The sequence below is a fragment of the Falco cherrug genome, chromosome 4, assembly GCF_023634085.1.
Source record: "Falco cherrug isolate bFalChe1 chromosome 4, bFalChe1.pri, whole genome shotgun sequence".
NCBI lineage: Eukaryota > Metazoa > Chordata > Aves > Falconiformes > Falconidae > Falco > Falco cherrug.
This window is the reverse complement of record NC_073700.1, coordinates 97,935,215-97,953,475: the sequence shown is the minus strand read 5'-3', so window position 1 is coordinate 97,953,475 and position 18,261 is coordinate 97,935,215. Positions and strand designations below refer to the sequence as shown.

Below are 18,261 nucleotides of genomic sequence, written 5' to 3'. Positions count from 1 at the left end.
AACTGGTATCTTTGGAAAGCCTGTCTTAACAGGAAATTAATTCTCGAGATTTTTCTCTCTCCCACATATAGCTCTGATCCCACAAAACTGAGCCCTCCACACAATGGCAGCATTCCAAGGAGGCAAAGGCATTGCTCATGGAGTTTTAATGATAACAAACATGGCCCACAAACATACCTTCACTGCACAGGCACTGTAGATCACAAAGCAGTTCTACAGTTCAGCATTACAAAGTTTTGTACATTAACTGAACTGTCTACAACTGACATGCAACAGCTCTCATGTAGCGAGTAGAAAGCATTTCTCCTACTTACTGTTTTTATGAGAAGTCTGAAAGCCACTTGGTGTGCAATCACTACTGGAATCTATTCCTTTTAATAGCCCTTATGCAACACACCAAGGTCAATCTCATTCACAGCAGAAACAACTAACGTGACCATCACACAGGGAGTTGTCAGGATGGCTTTGGTCATTTTACATGCAGTTTACGTGTGTTTATTTTTTAATCTTGATCTTGGTGCCGCCGCTAAGCTTTGTACAGAGGTGTACATCTGGAGAAAAGGAACAGTTTAAAAGGAAAACAGAACCAGTTATAAAAGCCTATCTATCAACAATGGTTCTCTGACCAACAGGCTAAAACACTGCTCCTAATTCCATATTGTAGTTATCAGGACTTCTGATATACTGGTCTGCCTGTTCTTGTATTAATATGGAAGTATAGTGAAATAAACAGCATGTGAAATCAAGCGACAGTTCTGTGTGAGTTAAAGTGGTACCTGGCCTAATGCCAGAGACTTATTAGAGGCGGCACCCATTTTTGCAAACAGAACAATCTTTGCTAGGGCAGGGGGAAAAGTTTCTGTTTCAAAATTTGGAACAAAGAACACACCATTTTCTGCAAATTAACGAGAAACCCTCCATCAACCTTGACTCAAGAACCACTCACAATGTACAACATCCAGACAACGCAAAACAAATGATGTCCCACAAATGTTACCTCTGATCCTAGTACTAAAAGGAGTACTAAACCACCCCAACTCTAGAGATCAAAGAAAACTATTTTAAAACTTCAGAAAGAAATAAATTTCAAACAAACATAACTCATACACTGCCTTCCCTCTGATTATGTTCCCTCTCCCAAGGAAAATTTTAAGCAATGCAGGAGATTGTTAAGAACAAAAACACATACAGTTTTTAGAAAGGGTAAAAGGTTTGGGTTTAACTCCTTGCCTTTTGAGATTGCAGATGCTGCCTCAATAGCACTCGTTCTGAGAATTCTTTCTGCTAAACTATTAGGAGAAAAAAAAAAAAAAAGTCTCTTGCTTTCAGCTTATTGCCTATCATAGCAGATAGTGGGAAGTTCCAGCGTTCTTCCTTTCCAACATTAAACAGTGACAACAGTAAGAAACAGTATTATTGATCAAGTGCATATTTAAAACAAAAATATTTAACCTGCACTAATTTCTATGGTACTAATCTCATTCTTCTCTCCCAAAGTAGACTGGCTGGAATATTTCAAAAGTCAAAAGAAAACCCTCAGAGGACACGGGAAGGTTAGCATCAAATCACGTCTACAAAAGCAGCTGGTAATCTGTTGCAGGAGATGTAATGTGTGAAGCAAAAAGGAGCTCAGGTGTGAGCTGCAGCAGAGGGGAACAGGAGTTCCAAACAGTTCCAGGCAAAATCTTTCCAATCTGATCTCATTCTCTGGTACATGCAAGTTCAGTAACTCCCACAAACTGACAGAATGCCAAGTTAAGAGCCATCAATATACATGGCAAAACTGGCAGGTACTGCTTCACTAGTCAGGACTCTGGATTAAACTAGTTGGACCCTCAGAGGCAGAATCACATTAATGCTTCTTTAGCATACCGGTGTGCTACCCAGTGCTCTAGAACAGGCACCAAGCTCAGTTATGAACAGCAACATTTTTGTTTGGTTACGGGGTTTTTTGCCATAGATCCAGAGAGGTTACTTATTTCTGTTACTGCCATCCACCATGCAGTTAAATCCACTGGCAAGTGGGAGTTCATTCATGCAACTGATAGAAACTTTTGTTTTACTTCAATAGGAATTTAAATTCTATCCATACATACAGCCATCTGGTCTTCACTTAATTCACGAGCTCACATTAAAAGCTGTAAACGTTTGCCTTCCATTAGGGTTTTTACCCTTCTGTTTTTCCTCCCTTATAATGGTGTTCATTGGAAAACAGAAAAGTAACAGCTGTAATCATGGCTTAACATGATTTTCTTTTTATGGGCTTCTAAAATGATTTTCTTATGTGTTGTCATCACAGGTTGCTCTGGCTCAATTAGAACAGGCTACAGCGCCTCAGGAAAGGCACAGCTTTGTGAATATGGTTCCTGGGCTAGGGGACAACACTCCCTCCAGGCTTCTTACAGAAACTCCTGAAGAGCCCTAGTAGGAACAACCACATTTAAACACTGTTCAGTGCCAGTACGGTCAGAGGCCAGGGCATTACTTACAGTACACAAAACTGTACAACACACAGCAGTAAAACATGCACATATGGCAAACAGGTCATCATAACTGTTGTTTGCTGTGGTTTTGTTTTAGCTTGATTTTTTTGCTGTTGCTTTCCTGATTGCAAAAACCATTACACCCACGATTTAATCTCGGTGGACTGAAAGGTTCAAATAAGGTTATGGACTGCAAGACAGGGAAAAGTGCCCACACAGGAGGCTTCTCCCAAGGTCCAAGCAAGGGAAAATAAGAAGCCTGGGCTCTCACCCTTTGAGCAGATGTTCTGGTTTTTGATATTCCCTCATTTTATCTGAAAATAAGCTCATCTAAAGACGTAGTTGAAAACCGTCGGCTGCAAACCAAAGCAGATACTGAGATCGCAAACTTGCTAAAAGACACCATGGAGTATTTCAGCCGTTTTAAACTGAGGTATATACCGCCAAAAGCCACCCATAACCCCGGACACCGAAGAAACCAAGACAACATTTCCAAGTGCGCCCCCCCGGGTATGAAAGCTATCCCTGGAAGCGGGGGTCCTCCTGACCACGGCAGCGGTTTAACTAAATCACTCACAGTCCGAACGTGCCGAGCGATTCTTGACCTTCGGCAAAAGGTTATACCCCGCTGCCTCTCTCCTTTGGGGGGGCGGCAGGGACAAAGGGCGCAGCGCTCCGCCCGCCCCCGGGCAAGCCTGCTCTGAAGGTCGCCCCGCTACCACCGGGCTGCGGGGGCCCGAGGAGGAGGAGGAGAGGAGGAGGCGCCGCTGCACCTTGCTCTGCCACCCGCCCCGCTCCCCGACGAGCGAGCAGGCCTCGCCCGCGCAGCGCCGCGGCACAGCCCGCGCCCCCCGCAGCCGCCCGCTCACCTGAGACCCGACGGCGAGCGGGGGCAGAGGTGGCCCCGCGCGGCCCCCGGCCCCCCCGCCGAACCGTTACGCGCCAACCGGCCCCCGCTGCCCGCCCCGCCCGGCGCACTCACCCCGCTCCGGGCCCCCCAGGCGCGCGCGCCGGCAACGGCGGCGGGGGGCGGGCGGCGGCGCCCCCGCGGGCCGGGGGAGCCTCGCTGCCGGCGGCGGCCACCTCCGGGCTGCTGCTTCCCTCACGGCTCGGCCGCGGCCCGCGCCGCTGAGAGGCCGCGGCGGGTGGCGCGCAGGGGCTGCTGCGGCCGGCGGGCTGCTGCTCCCCCCTCCTCCCGCCGGCGCCTCATGCGCCCTCTTCCCGCGCCGCTCCGGCCGGGCCGCCGCCCCGGCGGCCGCGCTCAGGCAGCGCCCGGCACCGCTGCGAGCCCCTCCCGCCGGCCGGGCGGCAGCGCACGTGGGGCGGCTGCTAGGCGCCGGGGTCCGCTCGCCTCACCCGCGCCGCCGGGCCGGGCCGCGGGGCCTCCTCGGGAGGCGGGGCGGCGCGGACACCTAGGGGGCTGCGGCGCCGCCCGCCGCCGGCGGGGCATCAGGAAGGGGAGTGCCGCCGCCGGCCACCGCTGGCTCGGTAGTCGCAGCGCTCCCCGGCGGCCATTACCTCATGGCCCAGCCCTGCCGTGGAGGAGGGGCCGCGCGTCGCTCGGCAACTGGCCCCCCGCCGCGGCCCGGGCCGGCGGGGCGGACTGCCATGCGCTGGGGCAGGAGCGGGCTCTCCGCGGCGGGGGCGTTTGCCGCTGCGCGGGTACCGCTGCCCACCGCCGCCCACCCAAGTAACTCACCGCTGCTTCGGCCGGCTCCCCCGGCCGAACGCTGCCCGGACTCGGCCGCTGCGGAGAGGGGTGCCGGGCCCGCGCCGCCCCGGGGCTCCTGCCGCCTCCCGCAGGACAGAAGCGGGCGGCTCCCCGCCGCGGGGGAGATGCAGCTGGCTCGGCAGCGGCCACGGGTCGGTCTGGGCGGCGGGGAGGGCCCCGCCGGGCGGCAGGGTCCGGTCTCCCCAAGCCCTTCCTCCCTGCCCCGGCCCACGGCGCCTCCGCGCTGGCGGGGTGGGCTGGCGCGGCGCAGACCCGCTCAGCTGCCCGCCCTGTGCCAGCGAAGGGGGCCTCGGTTCTGACAGGCGTTCGGATTTCTTGTGGCCACCTTGGCCACCTCGCTTTTGAATGACCTGGGCTGGTACAGCCGGCTGACTGCCGCGGGGACCCATTCCGGAATTTGCCACGGTGCGTGCGAGAGCGCTGCCTGCCTGGGCCGGGCAAAAAGGCTTGACCAAAACCCTGGCGAAGCACCCAGCCCGGCTGCAGGGGCGCAGGTGGACAGAAGAACTGACACGGGAATAGGAGAGAGGGTTGTGGTGAAAGTTAGACATTCAAAATGTGCATTTTGGTAGAGGCACAAAGGAGAGGAATCTGTGTGCAAGATGTATTAGACACCAGAAAATCCCCAATGGGAAAGATTAGTTATTAATGCCCCACCTGCAGAGGAAAGCTTCAGTTCAGGTTCTTAATATATCTAATCATTAAAAAAACCCAAGAAAACACCAACAAAAAAACAGAGGAAATCATGCCGTCTTATTTCTGCAGCTCACAGAACTATTTGCTGGAGGAGGGTTTGATTGTTTTTGTTCAGTGGCAAAGGAAGAACAGAATTGTGTCCAAGGTTACAGCTGGTAAGACAAAAAAGTTCTAGTCATGCTGGTGACAGGATTCCGGAAGCGTGGGATGTATGTTAACCTCGAGAGAGTGTAAATGGATTCGTGGTTTGACCCTGAATAACCCATAAAACGAAATGGTCCAACCCTTCACAGATGCAAACAAAGAGAATCCCAGATGGGGATGCGCTTGGGTGATAGAAGAGAGAAGAGAAATATGTCAAGGACAACAGAGGATTCACAGATGCCTGCCAAACAGGCGTGTCTTTAGAGCAGATCCCCTGAAGTGACTAAGGGTGCATGTGGTTGATGGGGCATGTGAGTCAACCTAAAGGCGTGCTGCTGCCAAGAGGAGCAGGCTGCTCTCCCCACTTCCATGGACAAGCCAGGCACTCCTGGATTTCCCCTGGAGTTTCTGTGGCTCTGCTGCTTAGGATTCCTCAGTGAGTGACTTGGTTACTAACCTGACACAGAACTAATAATACTTTTTTGCTTGTCAGTTTTCTGCCAGATCAGTGAACTGAAATAGATTCACCCTAAGGTCATAAAAGTATCAGGATCGAGCACAAAGGAAGAGTTGAAACCCTTTGTCAGGGAGGAACAGAACCATCCCTTTGGTAATGCTGCACTCCTAAATCATCTTGATAGTCTCATCTAACTCTTCCCCAAAATTGAAACATCATGTTACTGCTAGGAAGTCTAACGCCTAGGTATCTTTAAAAAGGTTGCTTCCTTTGTGCCTGGTCTTGTATACATGTGACCCTGGGGTTAGTGAGTAAGTAAGCTACATCAGGAGACTTTAAAAAAGGGTAGTTTTCTGATTAATTCCTGAAACGGCTAAGAATGGAGTCAGATGACGGACAGAGGTTGCACAAGAGAGGGAACAAGACTGCAGAGTTGCAAACAAGCGATAGAGACTTTCAGCAAGAGCTGGGCACTTGTTACATGTAATGTGTAACATAAGCCCAAGACAGCAGCGAGGGGTTATAGTCTGCACAGTGAAGAAGTAGTTTTAAAGAAGTTTGATCTGTGCTTTAAAGAATGCCAATGAGAAACAGAAAAAGAGCAAAGTAGGCTGGTAAGGGATTAAAAAAAATAAAATAAATAAACTTTCAGTTCCACAAAAACAGAAGGCACACAACTGAGGCATCTTGGAATCGGAGGCCAGGAAGAAAATCCAGTGCTGAAAAAAACGGAAGGCAGAAAAGATCTGCAGGCAGAAGGAAAACCAAGAAGAAGAAAAGTAAAGATCGACACCAACAATAGAGAGAAACAAGTCTGCATGATTGGAGACTTCTTGCTGAGAAGAACCATTTGACCTGTCACATCTGTAAGGAACAAGGATTTGAGATGTTCTGCTGAGACTGAAAAGAGTTGTTAGAGTGAGAAGTCGTCCTTCACAGTGGGACAAATGGCAATGACACTGTTTGTACACAAACACAGTATGTGGGAGTATATCAGGGGAGGGAAATTGGGGCTACAGGATTACATGCCCCTCGCATGCAAGCCGTGTGTCTGTATGCTGGTCATGGGATACAGCAGCAGTTGTTTGGTGGTTGCTGCACCAAATCCTCATGATTTTTTGTTGCATGGTATTATAGTGCACGTAAGCACACTACATTGCATTCTTACTGTCATCTTAATTCATCCACCTAGTAGATCGGAAGCTGGCAACTGACCCAGTAACCAGATACTTTAAAAAAGCTTCCTAGATTGCTGTGCTCTCTTTCTGTCTTCATTATCCTCTCCATTTCCTCTCTCTTCTTGATTATCGCATGATACTTATCACATTCATTCTCAATTTTGCTTTCTTGGTTACATCTCTAGAACAGACTTTTTATTTCCACCCTGCTAAAATAGAAGACTTCTCAAATATACTTTTCAGTGAGCATGCTGTTGTTTTTCTTGCATGTTCCTCACTCTAGAACTTCTTTTATAATCCCTGTAAAGCAATCATAAAATACAATATTGCTTTAAAAGCATTTGAAACCAGTTTCAGAAATACCTAGTTAGTTTGCCAGCTGAAGAACCCAACTGCAGCTATGATTGTAGAGTAGATGATTTTAATCTCAGAGAACAAATTAATTCCAATGGGCATAAACAAATGATCTGAGAAAAAAAAAACAACTACTAAAACTTATCCAACACATGTGTTTCTGAATAGCTGTGTGGTGGATTTAAGAAGAAAGGAGTTGCAGTGCTTCTTCCCATTACTACCTAGTGTTACTGGCCTCATTTTTCACACTTTTACATGAGCAGGGACTAAGTAATGCTGTAAGTCCTTTAAAAGGATGTATGCAGTGTCAGCATAATGCTGCCTGTACAACATGTTTTCTTGTTAAAATGGTGATTTTTGTAAAGCTATTGTTGCTTTTACTTGTATATCAAAACACATAGATTCTTGCAAGTTGTCTGACTGAGCATGTGAAAAAATAAAAATGTGAGTACTTTTGATGGATTTTTTTCTGGGTTTGTGGTTGCTGCCTTTCCTGGAAGAATCAAATCAGCAGAAAAGCTTTTCTTGTTCAGAGCTCTATGCTTCCTCCAGCTAACATTAGCCAGCACCAATGCTTTCTCCTTCTTAACTGCTTTTCTACAGGAATTTATTTCCTGCATCTTTCAAGAGCAATACCAACTTATTCAGGCATTGGCCTGTAGTGTTATTGCAACTGTGACCTAAGGAGAGCAGACACATGTAATTTGGAAAAAAAAAACAAGGAAAATGAGAGGCTAAATCAAAAAAGTGAGAGTTTATAGACAAGATAAAGCATAAACACAACTAGAGGAGACAAATAAAATGAAGATAAAAAGGTCTTAAGGAGAAAACCCATTGAAAAAGTCCTGCGTAGATGATCATATATAATAATTATGGCAAAATAAAGCATTATTCCAAAACTTACAGTCTGAAAAAACACAAAGGCGGCAAAAAGTGAGTCAGAGGATGGGTTTTTGCACATATATGACATTAATGAAATGCAAGTTGGAGTAAATAGTTTATAAAGCTCAGATTAGCATTAGAAGTCAAGACAAGTACACAAACAAAGAGGAAATTAAATGCAAGATAGTGGGCTAATGATGAATGTGCCAGGCATGCATTTTGCAAGAAAAGGAAAAAAAAGTAAAATCAAGCAAAGCCAAATGAAAATTACACTGTGGAATGATGATAATACCTTCAAGACATTGTGAATTCTAATCAGGATGCAGCTTCAGAATATGCAACATAAAAGCCATTGCTTTCTGCTGAAACAGTCAATCTGTATACTTGATAATAAAGCACTTGACTCTTGTGTTGAGTTTGAACTGCTGAATGTATTTGAAGAAAATGGGATGTCCTCCCAACATGTTATACCTAGAACAGATGAAAGCAATTCAACCAGTACTGCATCTGCTTTACATACCATCTATTGCATTAGAATAAGGAATTGTTTGAACTGAAATACACAGAAAAAGAAAGCATCCCTAATAATTTACATAATCTCAAAATTACATAAGCAGCATGACAGTCACTAAACAGCAAAATTTTGATAAGGCTTATTCAGCCTTCCTGCACAAGCAAGGCCATCATCTCATCATATTGTGGAACCCAGCAGGTAGGCTTAGGTGTTGGGAATGCTGTTAGTAGTGAACCTTGCTGCAGAAGAATTACCAGCTCTGCCAGCATCAGAGCTGATGATACTCAGGAATGTGATATGAGGAATGCCTGGCAGAAACTGTGGTAGTCCATAACAATTAACCCCATCTCATTAGCAGATAAAACTCAATCGGGGGGGGGGGGGGGGGGAAAGGAAGTTGGTTTTTACTTCAGTATCATACACAGAACAGTTGCTGACTTCCCAAGGAAACTCAATGATTCTGGAAAGGTAAAAGCTGCTTGTAATATACCAGCCTTTAAAGGTATTAAATCAGAGAGTATTAAAATTTGCAGTATTTAAATTTCTATCTTGCCATATCTCTTTCAATTCATAGACATATGCAAAGCATTGAGACCATAAGGGAGGAAGAGGCAACACAAGCATGCTACACACGCAGTACTGGTGACCTTACAAGCTGATCCAGTGAGGTGAGATTTGGACCCACGTTCTTGTGAAAGAAACCACTACTAGATTTTCCCTCACCCATGAAACAAATACATTGGCAAGGACTGTTTTGCAATAACATTTCCTCAGTGAAAAGGTCAACTTATGATGGAGAAAACAGATTTCCAAACAAGAATCCCAGAAACTACCAAAGAATTTGAAAAATCACTGCTACTCCCAAATATCATCAGCATACAATACTGGAATGGTAACATTTGAATTTATTCAGCAACTTTTAGAAGGACCAGTGAATACAGCAGCCTTGTAGCAGAAAAACAAGGTGACTATATCAAAATGTGAGAACCTTAATATTACCACAGAAATGCAAAAATAAAAACACACATCGTTTCACTTGAACAATGAAAGTATGCACTAGTTTCAAGAGGATGCTGGAAAAGAATTTGAAAATAAAAACCTCAATATAAAGGTGTGTTCATGTCCATCACTCTGCTAAAATGGTCAAAGGCCAGAAAAGTGACCCCATGTACTTTCCAGGAATGACAGAACCATCAAGGCAAATGCAACATAAAAATATTATATACAAGTGACTGAATCATCATACCCAGCATGCTGAGAATAGACACTCTCTTGAGAACGGGGTCAGTCTGGAATAGAAAGAGACACCATGTACTAGCAAGATGGGATAGAGCATGAGTAATCATGATAGCTGGGAGAAAACCTAGTACATGTGGCAAAATAAACCAGAACTGTATAGCATCTTCAACAGGCATTGCAGCAACCTAGAGAAAAGATCCTCTTGTCAAAGGAAAACAAAACATGTAAACATACCTTAAAATTATAGCCTACTAGTCAGGCTTTTGGGAGCCAGGCAAACTGTTAGAGGCTTCCGTAGTACCCATTGAGGGTAATGCAGTAAAGTTTAAGCATTCCTGAACTATGTGTTTTCAATCACAAGATCTCAGTTTACCTTAAATTAGATCAAATATTTATTTGAGAACAAGAATTTGATTATATCTGACCATCTGATATAATAGCCAGGCAAAGAACAGGGCTGAGTTTGCTGTACGGATTGCTAAGAGTATTGAAATGGTGCAAACAGCAGAGAGAATATTTTGCATTCCATTCCTGAACACTGAAAATATTCCCACAGAAAAGTTTACTGCAGTTAAGTAAAATGCTCAGTCATGCTCAGTTACAGACTAAAGGAGTAACAGACTAAAACAGTAAGAAAAAGGCCAAAGATTAGGGTCTTACAATTACATCCCTTATCGGTCCTTGTATTTAGATTATTTCTTCAAGGTAACTCTTGTATTGGAAGCAAATGGCATGTTTAAAGAGATAATTCCCCATTTTTATACCAAATCAAAGGCAAAATTCCCCATCTGGAGTACATTGAAATTGTGCATCCAGATGGTACGAAAGGTAGACATGTAATGAAGTGTGTATCAACAATAAAAAAGTGCCATAGTTCCTAAAAGGTATTGGAAAAAAGAGGTGTTGAAGTCAACACATCCCCCTGTGTCTGCCTTTAATTACACTGAAAATTCTTCATTATGGAGACACTTAATTTGAAAAGCGATCTAGTTTGTTCTTAAAGCATTTTAGGTGTTTCTCTGTAATTTCTAATACTATTGCCACTATTACATGAAGATTTCAACAACAGACTTCGTTAAAGTTCATACCATCTCACTCCACTAGAATGGGGCATTTACCCCCTTTGTAAAGAAATGATCCCTAACCCAGGCTAATTTAACAGAAAGCTGTACATAGGAACACTAGAAATTTGGAAGCAAAGGCAACTTGATATTGTGTCACAACTTGATATTGTGACTTAGTTTTGTCCTCTTGGACAGGGACAATGAAATTAAGTGATGTGTCATCAGGCTGCTCTCAGGACAGGTCTGCAGTTGAGCTAATATTCTATTCCTTCTCCTTTATATCGGTCACTCGCAACAGAGCCAAAGATAAAATACACAGTTTTCTGAAATCTAAATAAACCCCTCTTCAAAGCATACTTTTCTTGTGCTTAGTAAAAGAAACTAGGTGATGTATACTTAGACATTTGGTTTATTTATATCTAGTCAACTACTCATTAACATTAAAAAAAGAAATGGAAAAAAAATAGTTTGTGCAGCTTCAAAGCGGTAGCTTCACTGGTAATTACAGAACAACTCTGCAATTGCTGAAAACTTATGGTGCACAGTGGGGCAGGATCTGGAGCTGTTAAGGAGTGAGCAATTTTGCTGTGGACGCGCACGTGATACCTTTCAGTGCTTGTGAGTCCAGTCAATTCTATGTGGGTATCCAGTAAACCAGCAGAAATTATCCTGGTGGGCAGCACCGACTTCTTACCAGTTTTGTAGGCTCTCTACCAAACCCCTCAGCAGCTGAACTGTGACAGAATTTTTGGCAAGCTGTGTAACTAATGAAGCTTCATTTCCTCCAGATCTGTGCTCTGTGCCTACAGCCTCCACTGTCTGCGAAGGTTATGAAACAAAACCAAAGAGCTTCTTGCAACTGACACGTCCCTAACATCCCTCTCCCAAATAGGATGGTTTGGTTTTATTGTTCCTTTTTTCCAGTATTTGGGAGGTTTAAATTCATAATGAAATGTTGCGTACGGGGGTGTGAGTGTGTGTGGGGGTGTGGGTGTGTAAAAAACCCAGCCATCTGTTGTCACGCAGCCTGAAGAAACATTGAATCCTTCCTATTAACTACTACTTCTACCACCTATTAACTACTTCTTTTATCAAATCTGGTTGGTATGGATCAAGGGGTTCAGAACTGCTGGGAGGTTGAGATGAAGGTGGGACAACGGACAAAATATAATGCTTTACAATGCGCTCTAGGAAACCAAATGTTGTCAAATGTTTTGTCCCACAAGAGAAAAGAATACTTTTTTTTTCCAAGGGCCTTACAAAACCAAAACCAGACAAAAATCCCCAAACCAGACCATACTGGAATGAAAAATGAAGTGGAAACTCCACTGAAAAAGTTGAAAACCACTTGGTTCAAGGGCTAAATATTGTTATAACAAGGCGTCCCTCAGGCATCCGCACAAGGCCACAAGGCCCAGCGCCACCACACGTGGCTCCGATTGAAGCCGACCTACGGCGGTTCCACTCAACAGCCGCAGCCCCAACGCCGGGGGCGCAGCCGGAGCCCGCCTGAGGGGCAGCTCCCCCGAGGGGGTCCCGCTCCCGCCTCCCGCTCGCACCACCGCCGCCGTTAGCCCGCCGGGCGCCTGGCTCCAGGGCGGCTGCGCCCCTGACGCCCCGCCCTCCCCGGCACGTGCTGTCCCCCCGCCCTCTCCCGTCGCGACAATCCGCAACACCCCCAACAACAACATCCCCGCCGCAACATCCGGGACTTCCCCGCGGGCCCGCTCTGACGCCGGCGCGGTCTGGCTCGGCGGCGGCTCCGCTCTGCTTCTGGCGTCCGGCCCCGTCTCCTGGAGACGGGCGCGGGGTGCGGCCATCCAGGCGGTGCGCGGGGGGGGAGCGGAGCGCGGCGGGCGCGGCTGGGACCTGGCGGTGTGTTCTCGCTAGAGTAAGGGGAGAAACACCCGGGCGTTCCCGGGGTCGCTCCGCGCGCTGTGCCGGTGCCCCCCCCCGCCGGCTGTATTTTGTGGCGTGCACGGACAAGCTTCCCGCTGGGACGCTTCGGAATCTCGCCTTCCCCCCATAGGGGCATGGGAGACTCCAGCCTGGGGGCGGGGCTCCGCTGATTTCGGTTGATGGCGGCGGCGCGCCGTTAGTACCGCTGTCTCTGCCTGCCCCCCGCCTCGCAGGTACGGCTGTCGCCGCCCCCCGCGGACGGCTAACGGCCGCTAACTGGCGCGGCGCGCGCGTGCCTAACGGCGCGGGGGAGCGCGGCGGCGCGCGAGGCGCGGCCCTCCGCCCCACCTGCCGGGGCCGCGCGCGCAGTTTCCCGCTTCCCGCCCCCGTTCGCGCCTCCCGGTCGGTCCCCGGGCCCGAGGGCCTGCTTGAACCCGGGAGTGCCGCTACCCCCGCTGAAGGGCTCCTGAGGGGCGGGAGACCCCGCCGGAGGGTGGCCAGCCTTATGGCACTCTCCTCACTGCGCCAGCTGGGCCGGGGGCCTGCTGTGGCCTAGGGCCTGCGGTGCGGCGCCTCAGGCCGGCCCAGCTGACTGCTCTTGACAGAGCTTTGACTTCAGGACAGCTCGGGCCCTGCAGGTGCTGCTCAGTTCAGAGCAATTATGGCCGTTTTTTCACCAGGAGAGGGAACCCTGTCTCCTTGGTGTCCTGTGTCCAGCCCAGAGCAGGCGCGGTTCCCTTGGCAGCTGGAGTCTGCTGCTTTGGGTACTTCTGTGAGGTTTCAGATCTGCTTCAGCTCTTTCAGATCTGTGACAGGCTTCCACAGCAGCCCTCTTGCTTTTTCTTTATACCTTTTTCTTTTCACTTTTTGTCAAAACTAATTAACATATTCTGGCTGTTCAAAATCTGTCTTGTCTGTCATGCTCTGTTGGTTTGTGTGCTGAAATTATGGCATAGCCATTACTCTTGCAGTTTGGGGATGCAAGACTAGAGGCTTTTCCCCTAGTAGCCTCTTGCAGAGCAGCTAATAGGACCCTATTTGCAAGTACTGCCTCTTATGAGGTAGCAATGAAGGCTTTCCTTTCTCATGGCCATGACTACTCTGTCCTATTGTGCATTTGTGTGTCATTGGTCATGCTTATGTCAGACAAACAGATACTTCTGTATTTGGCATTGAGCCTGGCATATATTTGTATTGTTTGTTGCGTGAGTGGATGATAATGCCTTTCGTATGACCAACATACAAAGGTAGCTTCCATCCACCTAATGTGTATATGCATCAGTCTTTTGATGAGGTGCACATGTCAAGTTTGAAGTATTCTTGGGAAAGAAGTACAGGGAAGGGGCTGTGGTCATGTAAATTTTGGGAGTGGGCTGTAGATTGGCCATTTTTTTTGCCAAATACATTTCTATGGCATTGCTGTTTTGGAACCTCGCTGTAGTAGGGGAAGACATTATGGGTTTTTTTGTTTGGTTGGGGTTTTTGTTTGTTTTTATTTTGTTGTGTTGGGTTTTTTTTAAGCTGTCCAGAAAAAGAACATAAGGAATGATATGATGATCTGCATGAATCAGAAAAGAGAGGTGGGGAAATGGATACCTCCTTCTGTTCTGATGCTGTCTTTGTGCCTTATTTTGGGGTATTTGGCAAGCTGATCATTGTATAATTACTTTCTTCCCATAGATAATTAGAAAAAAAAGTCTTCCTTCCTATATTGCACTAGCAGTACCTAGCTGTTTGCTTAGTGCTAGATAAAATCAAAGTAATTTACAGTATTAATCTGAAGGCTTTTGAATTGCAGTGGTGAGATTCTTTCTTCTATTGGGAAGAAAACTTCTGTTTTGGGTAAATACCTTTGGTAAAGGAAATCCTGGAATCATGAGGTTCCTATATATGTCGTAAATTCCGGTTCATCTGAGTTCTGCTTGGTACCTGGCTGATATTCTGGCAAGATCTGGTGTTTTAGTGACAGGCTTTTTGTTTGGTGCTGCCCAATGCTTTGTTGTATTTTCACTTGAAGTCTTGTCTGAAAACTTGGGGATTCCCTGGTCTTCATTTTAGTCTTTGATTTGTCACTTTTGGAGCTTAGTGTTTCATGAAAGAGTTAAAGTGAAACTGAGTTTGTGATTTGTGAGTAGGCATTTGGCAGCTGTTCTACTTAAGTAGCCCTTCCTCTCTATCCTTGCTCATCATGTTGCTGCACTACCCTCTCCAATATGCTGCTTTTATATTGTTTTATGATAACTACATTGAGAACTGGTCCTGTTGAAGAAAACCCAAGAGTTTTATAAACAAAATGGAGTAAGTAATATAGAAACACCAACTCCAAATGGCTTGGAACTAATTAAACTGGTAGTTGGAAGAACTGGGCACTGAATGTGAAGCTGTCCTGGAGGTCGATGAACTTACTACAAGGTGGTCACTGAGGGCTAATTAGCAATATATCCTGTTTCTGGAATATGCCAGTATTGGGATTCTGTATCCCTCTGCTCTTAACCCAGTGGAATAGCTGAGGAGCAGGATGGAAAGCTGGTGCAGAACTCTTACTTCATGTATTATAGCTGCTTCAATGTTTTGCTATCAGTTCTCCCATTGTTCCAAGATGCTCAGAGAAAATAGTTATGGATCAAAAGAATTAATGAGACTTCTATGAAAGGCATCTGACTACATAAATATACAAGTGTCACTTGCTGGGTTTGCAACAAATGACAGATATTTCATTTGTTTCAGTGTGTAAATTAAAGCATATACAATTCTTGAGACAAAAGTGATAGTTACTGACTCCCACAATGCAACATTTGCCCACACATTTACACAGCTTTGGTCTGCAAGGAATTGTTTTTGTCCCTGAAAAATTAACAGTGAGTCCTATAGCTGGTAGAGCCACATTCAGCTTAGCATTGCTGGGAGTGCTAATATTCACAAAATCATGTGTTTTTCAGTTAATGTTGATGAAATCAGTTTCTTGGCAGGTTTAAATTACATTGTGAAAAGTTACAGGGGCACGTTTGCCTGAAGTGCTCTTGGGCAGAAATGGCAAACTTATTTGGCAAGGCTTTCAGTATAGAATATTTTCATTTGTGCAGCAGTTTTATGTTCAACAAGCAATTTTAATTTTGGTTGTGTGATAAAATATTTAGAATTTGTAGGTCTGTAATTTTTCAAATGTGTTAAGAGCTTTGAAAGTGGAAAATTCTACTACCCATTCAAAATTTTTATCACATTTCCTGAGAGGAGGCCTTCTATAAAGTAATTGTGTTTGATCTTGCTGGAAGACTATAATCCCTATTTTTGAGAATTGGGAGGGTAAATACTATAAGTCAATGACTATTAAATATGAATGCTTCCCCCTCTTCCTCCTGTCTTTAAAGGTTTCTTTGCGTATGAGATAAATGTCATGGTTTCAAGCCATTGCCTGTAAAGCATCGTTAACTATGGAGAACTTCATTTTGTATGAGGAGATTGGAAGAGGAAATAAGACAGTTGTTTACAAAGGAAGAAGAAAGGGGACAATTAATTTTGTTGCCATTCTTTGCACTGATAAATGCAAAAGAGCTGAAATAACAAACTGGGTAAGTAATGCTTTTTCCTGCTAAACCTGGGAAAAGATCTTACAAAATCCTTGTAGCACAGGTAATGTAAAAGAAAAATACCTTGTGCTTCTTTAGAAGGAGTTTTGTCACCATTGAGGTCAGCTTCTTAAGATTTTAAATTCTTATGCTTTTAATAGAGTCTTATCTGACTTGAGTTTGCGTAAACCCATATTTACAGGCTTACTGTTTCTGTGATGTGTCAGAGAACTTGTAAAAACAGTTACTTGCATGTAGTGGTTTGCTTTATTTTGTTATTAGTTGTGCAAATCCAGTGGTAGTAATAACCTTCCAGTAAATAATCATTTTCTTACTTGACAAGAATAAATATTTTTTGATGAAAAAATAGCATTTAAGGTAAATCAGTTCTGGTTTGTAAAACCTTGGCAAAGTTTTAAACATATCATACTCTATGGAAAAGAAACTGTGACACGGTTAGACATTAAAAATACTTTATTTTTCGAGTGGATACATTTTGCTTCTGTGGTGGGTTGACCCTGGCTGGATGCCAGATGCCCACCAAAGCTGCTGTATCACTCCCCCTCCTCAGCTGGACAGGAGAGAGAAAATACAAAAAAAGGCTTGTAGGTCAAGATAAAGGCAGGTGGATCACTTGCCACTTGACTCAACTCAGGGAAGTTAATTTATTGTCAATCAAATCAGAGTAGGGTAATGAGAAGTAAACCCAAATCTGAAAACACCTAACACCTTCTCCCCACCCCTGTCTTCTTCCCAGGCTGAACTTAACTTCCAATTTCTCTACCTCCTCCCCCCGAGTGGTGCAGGGACACGAGGAATGGGGGTTACAGTCAGTTCATCGCACATTGTCTCTGCCGCTCCTTCCTCCTCACACTCCTCCCCTGCTCCAGCATGGGGTCCCCCTCCCACAGGCTGCAGTTCTTCACACACTGCTCCAGCATGGGTCCCTCCCACAGGGTGCAGTCCTTCAGGAACAGGCTGCTCCAGCATGGGTCCCCCACAGGGTCACAAGTTCTGCCAGGAACCCTGTTTATGCGGGCCTCCCACTGCTCCGGTGTGGGTTCCTCCATGGGCTGCAGGTGGATATCTGCTCCACCATGGGCCTCCATGGGCTGCAGGACCAGTTTGCCTCACCATGGTCTTCCCCACGGGCTACAGGGGAATCTCTGCTCTGGTGCCTGGAGCACCTCCTCCCCTCCTCTGCACTGACCTGGGGGTCTGCAGAGCTGTTGCTCTCGCATAGTCTCACTCCTTTCTTCTACTGCAATTTTTGCCCAGATTCCCCATCCCCACCTCCCCTTCTCAAAAACGTTATCCCAGAGGCGGTGCCACCATCACTGATGGGCTTAGCCTTGGCCAGTGGTGAGTCCACCTTGGAGCCGGCTGTCATTGGCTCTATCGGACACAGGGGAAGCTTTAGCAGCTTCTCACAGAAGCCATTGCTGTAGCCCCCCTGCTACCAAAACCTTGCCATGCAAAGCCGTTACAGTTTCATGTTCCCTCTCGTTGCTTCAATGATCATTTACTGGGCCATTAACAAATTTGGTCAATGTAAACTTTTTGTTCTTAGCAGCATACTTCTCTTAGAAAGCCCTTGGGGATACCTTACATACCACTGTGGCAAGATACAGAGGCTTCTGTAGAGAGGAGGCCATGTAGGTGTAGTAGAAATACAGATTTCCAGGGACCCTTGAATGCTTGCTCTTGCCTAATAAGATAAGAATGATGTAAAAAATTTCTTTTTACTTCCTCTTACTGTATTCACTGTATTGTCTTACAATGTGTTCCCAATGGAAAACAGAAATGCAAGTTTGACTCCAAATTCTGATTTCCAGTTTTACTGTTTTAGTGATGCAGGAAGGTTAAATAGCACTTATAACTTTGGGCTGGGGAACTTTGTATTTTTTTTTTTCTGTATTTTTAAAAGTGAGTGAGTTGGGCACGGTCTGTGAGGAAAGTTATCTTTTCTCAACATATATGTAAAACTAAAATATTAGAATTGGAGAATAATTTTAGTGCACTGGAAAAGGTAAGAGAATGAGTAGTTACTCTA

At 45.8% G+C, this 18,261-nt stretch overlaps 2 protein-coding genes across 6 annotated transcripts in view; one reads left to right on the top strand and one right to left on the bottom strand.

Moving 5' to 3' along the window:
- Window positions 1–4,381, bottom strand: part of TRAK1 (trafficking kinesin protein 1) — a 140,725-nt gene extending 136,344 nt beyond the window's left edge. Inside the window, exon 1 of one of the 3 annotated variants that reach the window (XM_055707006.1) lies at window positions 4,183–4,381. The gene's annotated coding sequence lies outside the window, so the exon portion shown is untranslated. Of the gene's footprint in view, window positions 1–3,465; window positions 3,684–4,182 lie in introns of those variants that run through there. The other 2 variants (XM_055707008.1, XM_055707010.1) reach the window with 2 other exon arrangements.
- Window positions 4,382–12,699: 8,318 nt separating this feature from the next.
- The window catches only part of ULK4 (unc-51 like kinase 4), a 249,705-nt gene continuing 244,143 nt past the window's right edge, over window positions 12,700–18,261 (top strand). For 2 of the 3 annotated variants that reach the window (XM_055707054.1, XM_055707052.1), the window contains exons 1-2: window positions 12,700–12,875; window positions 16,011–16,211. In XM_055707054.1, the coding sequence (XP_055563029.1) occupies window positions 16,032–16,211 (180 nt within the window). In that variant the 5' untranslated portion in view covers window positions 12,700–12,875; window positions 16,011–16,031. Of the gene's footprint in view, window positions 12,876–14,178; window positions 14,223–16,010; window positions 16,212–18,261 lie in introns of those variants that run through there. The other variant, XM_055707053.1, reaches the window with a different exon arrangement.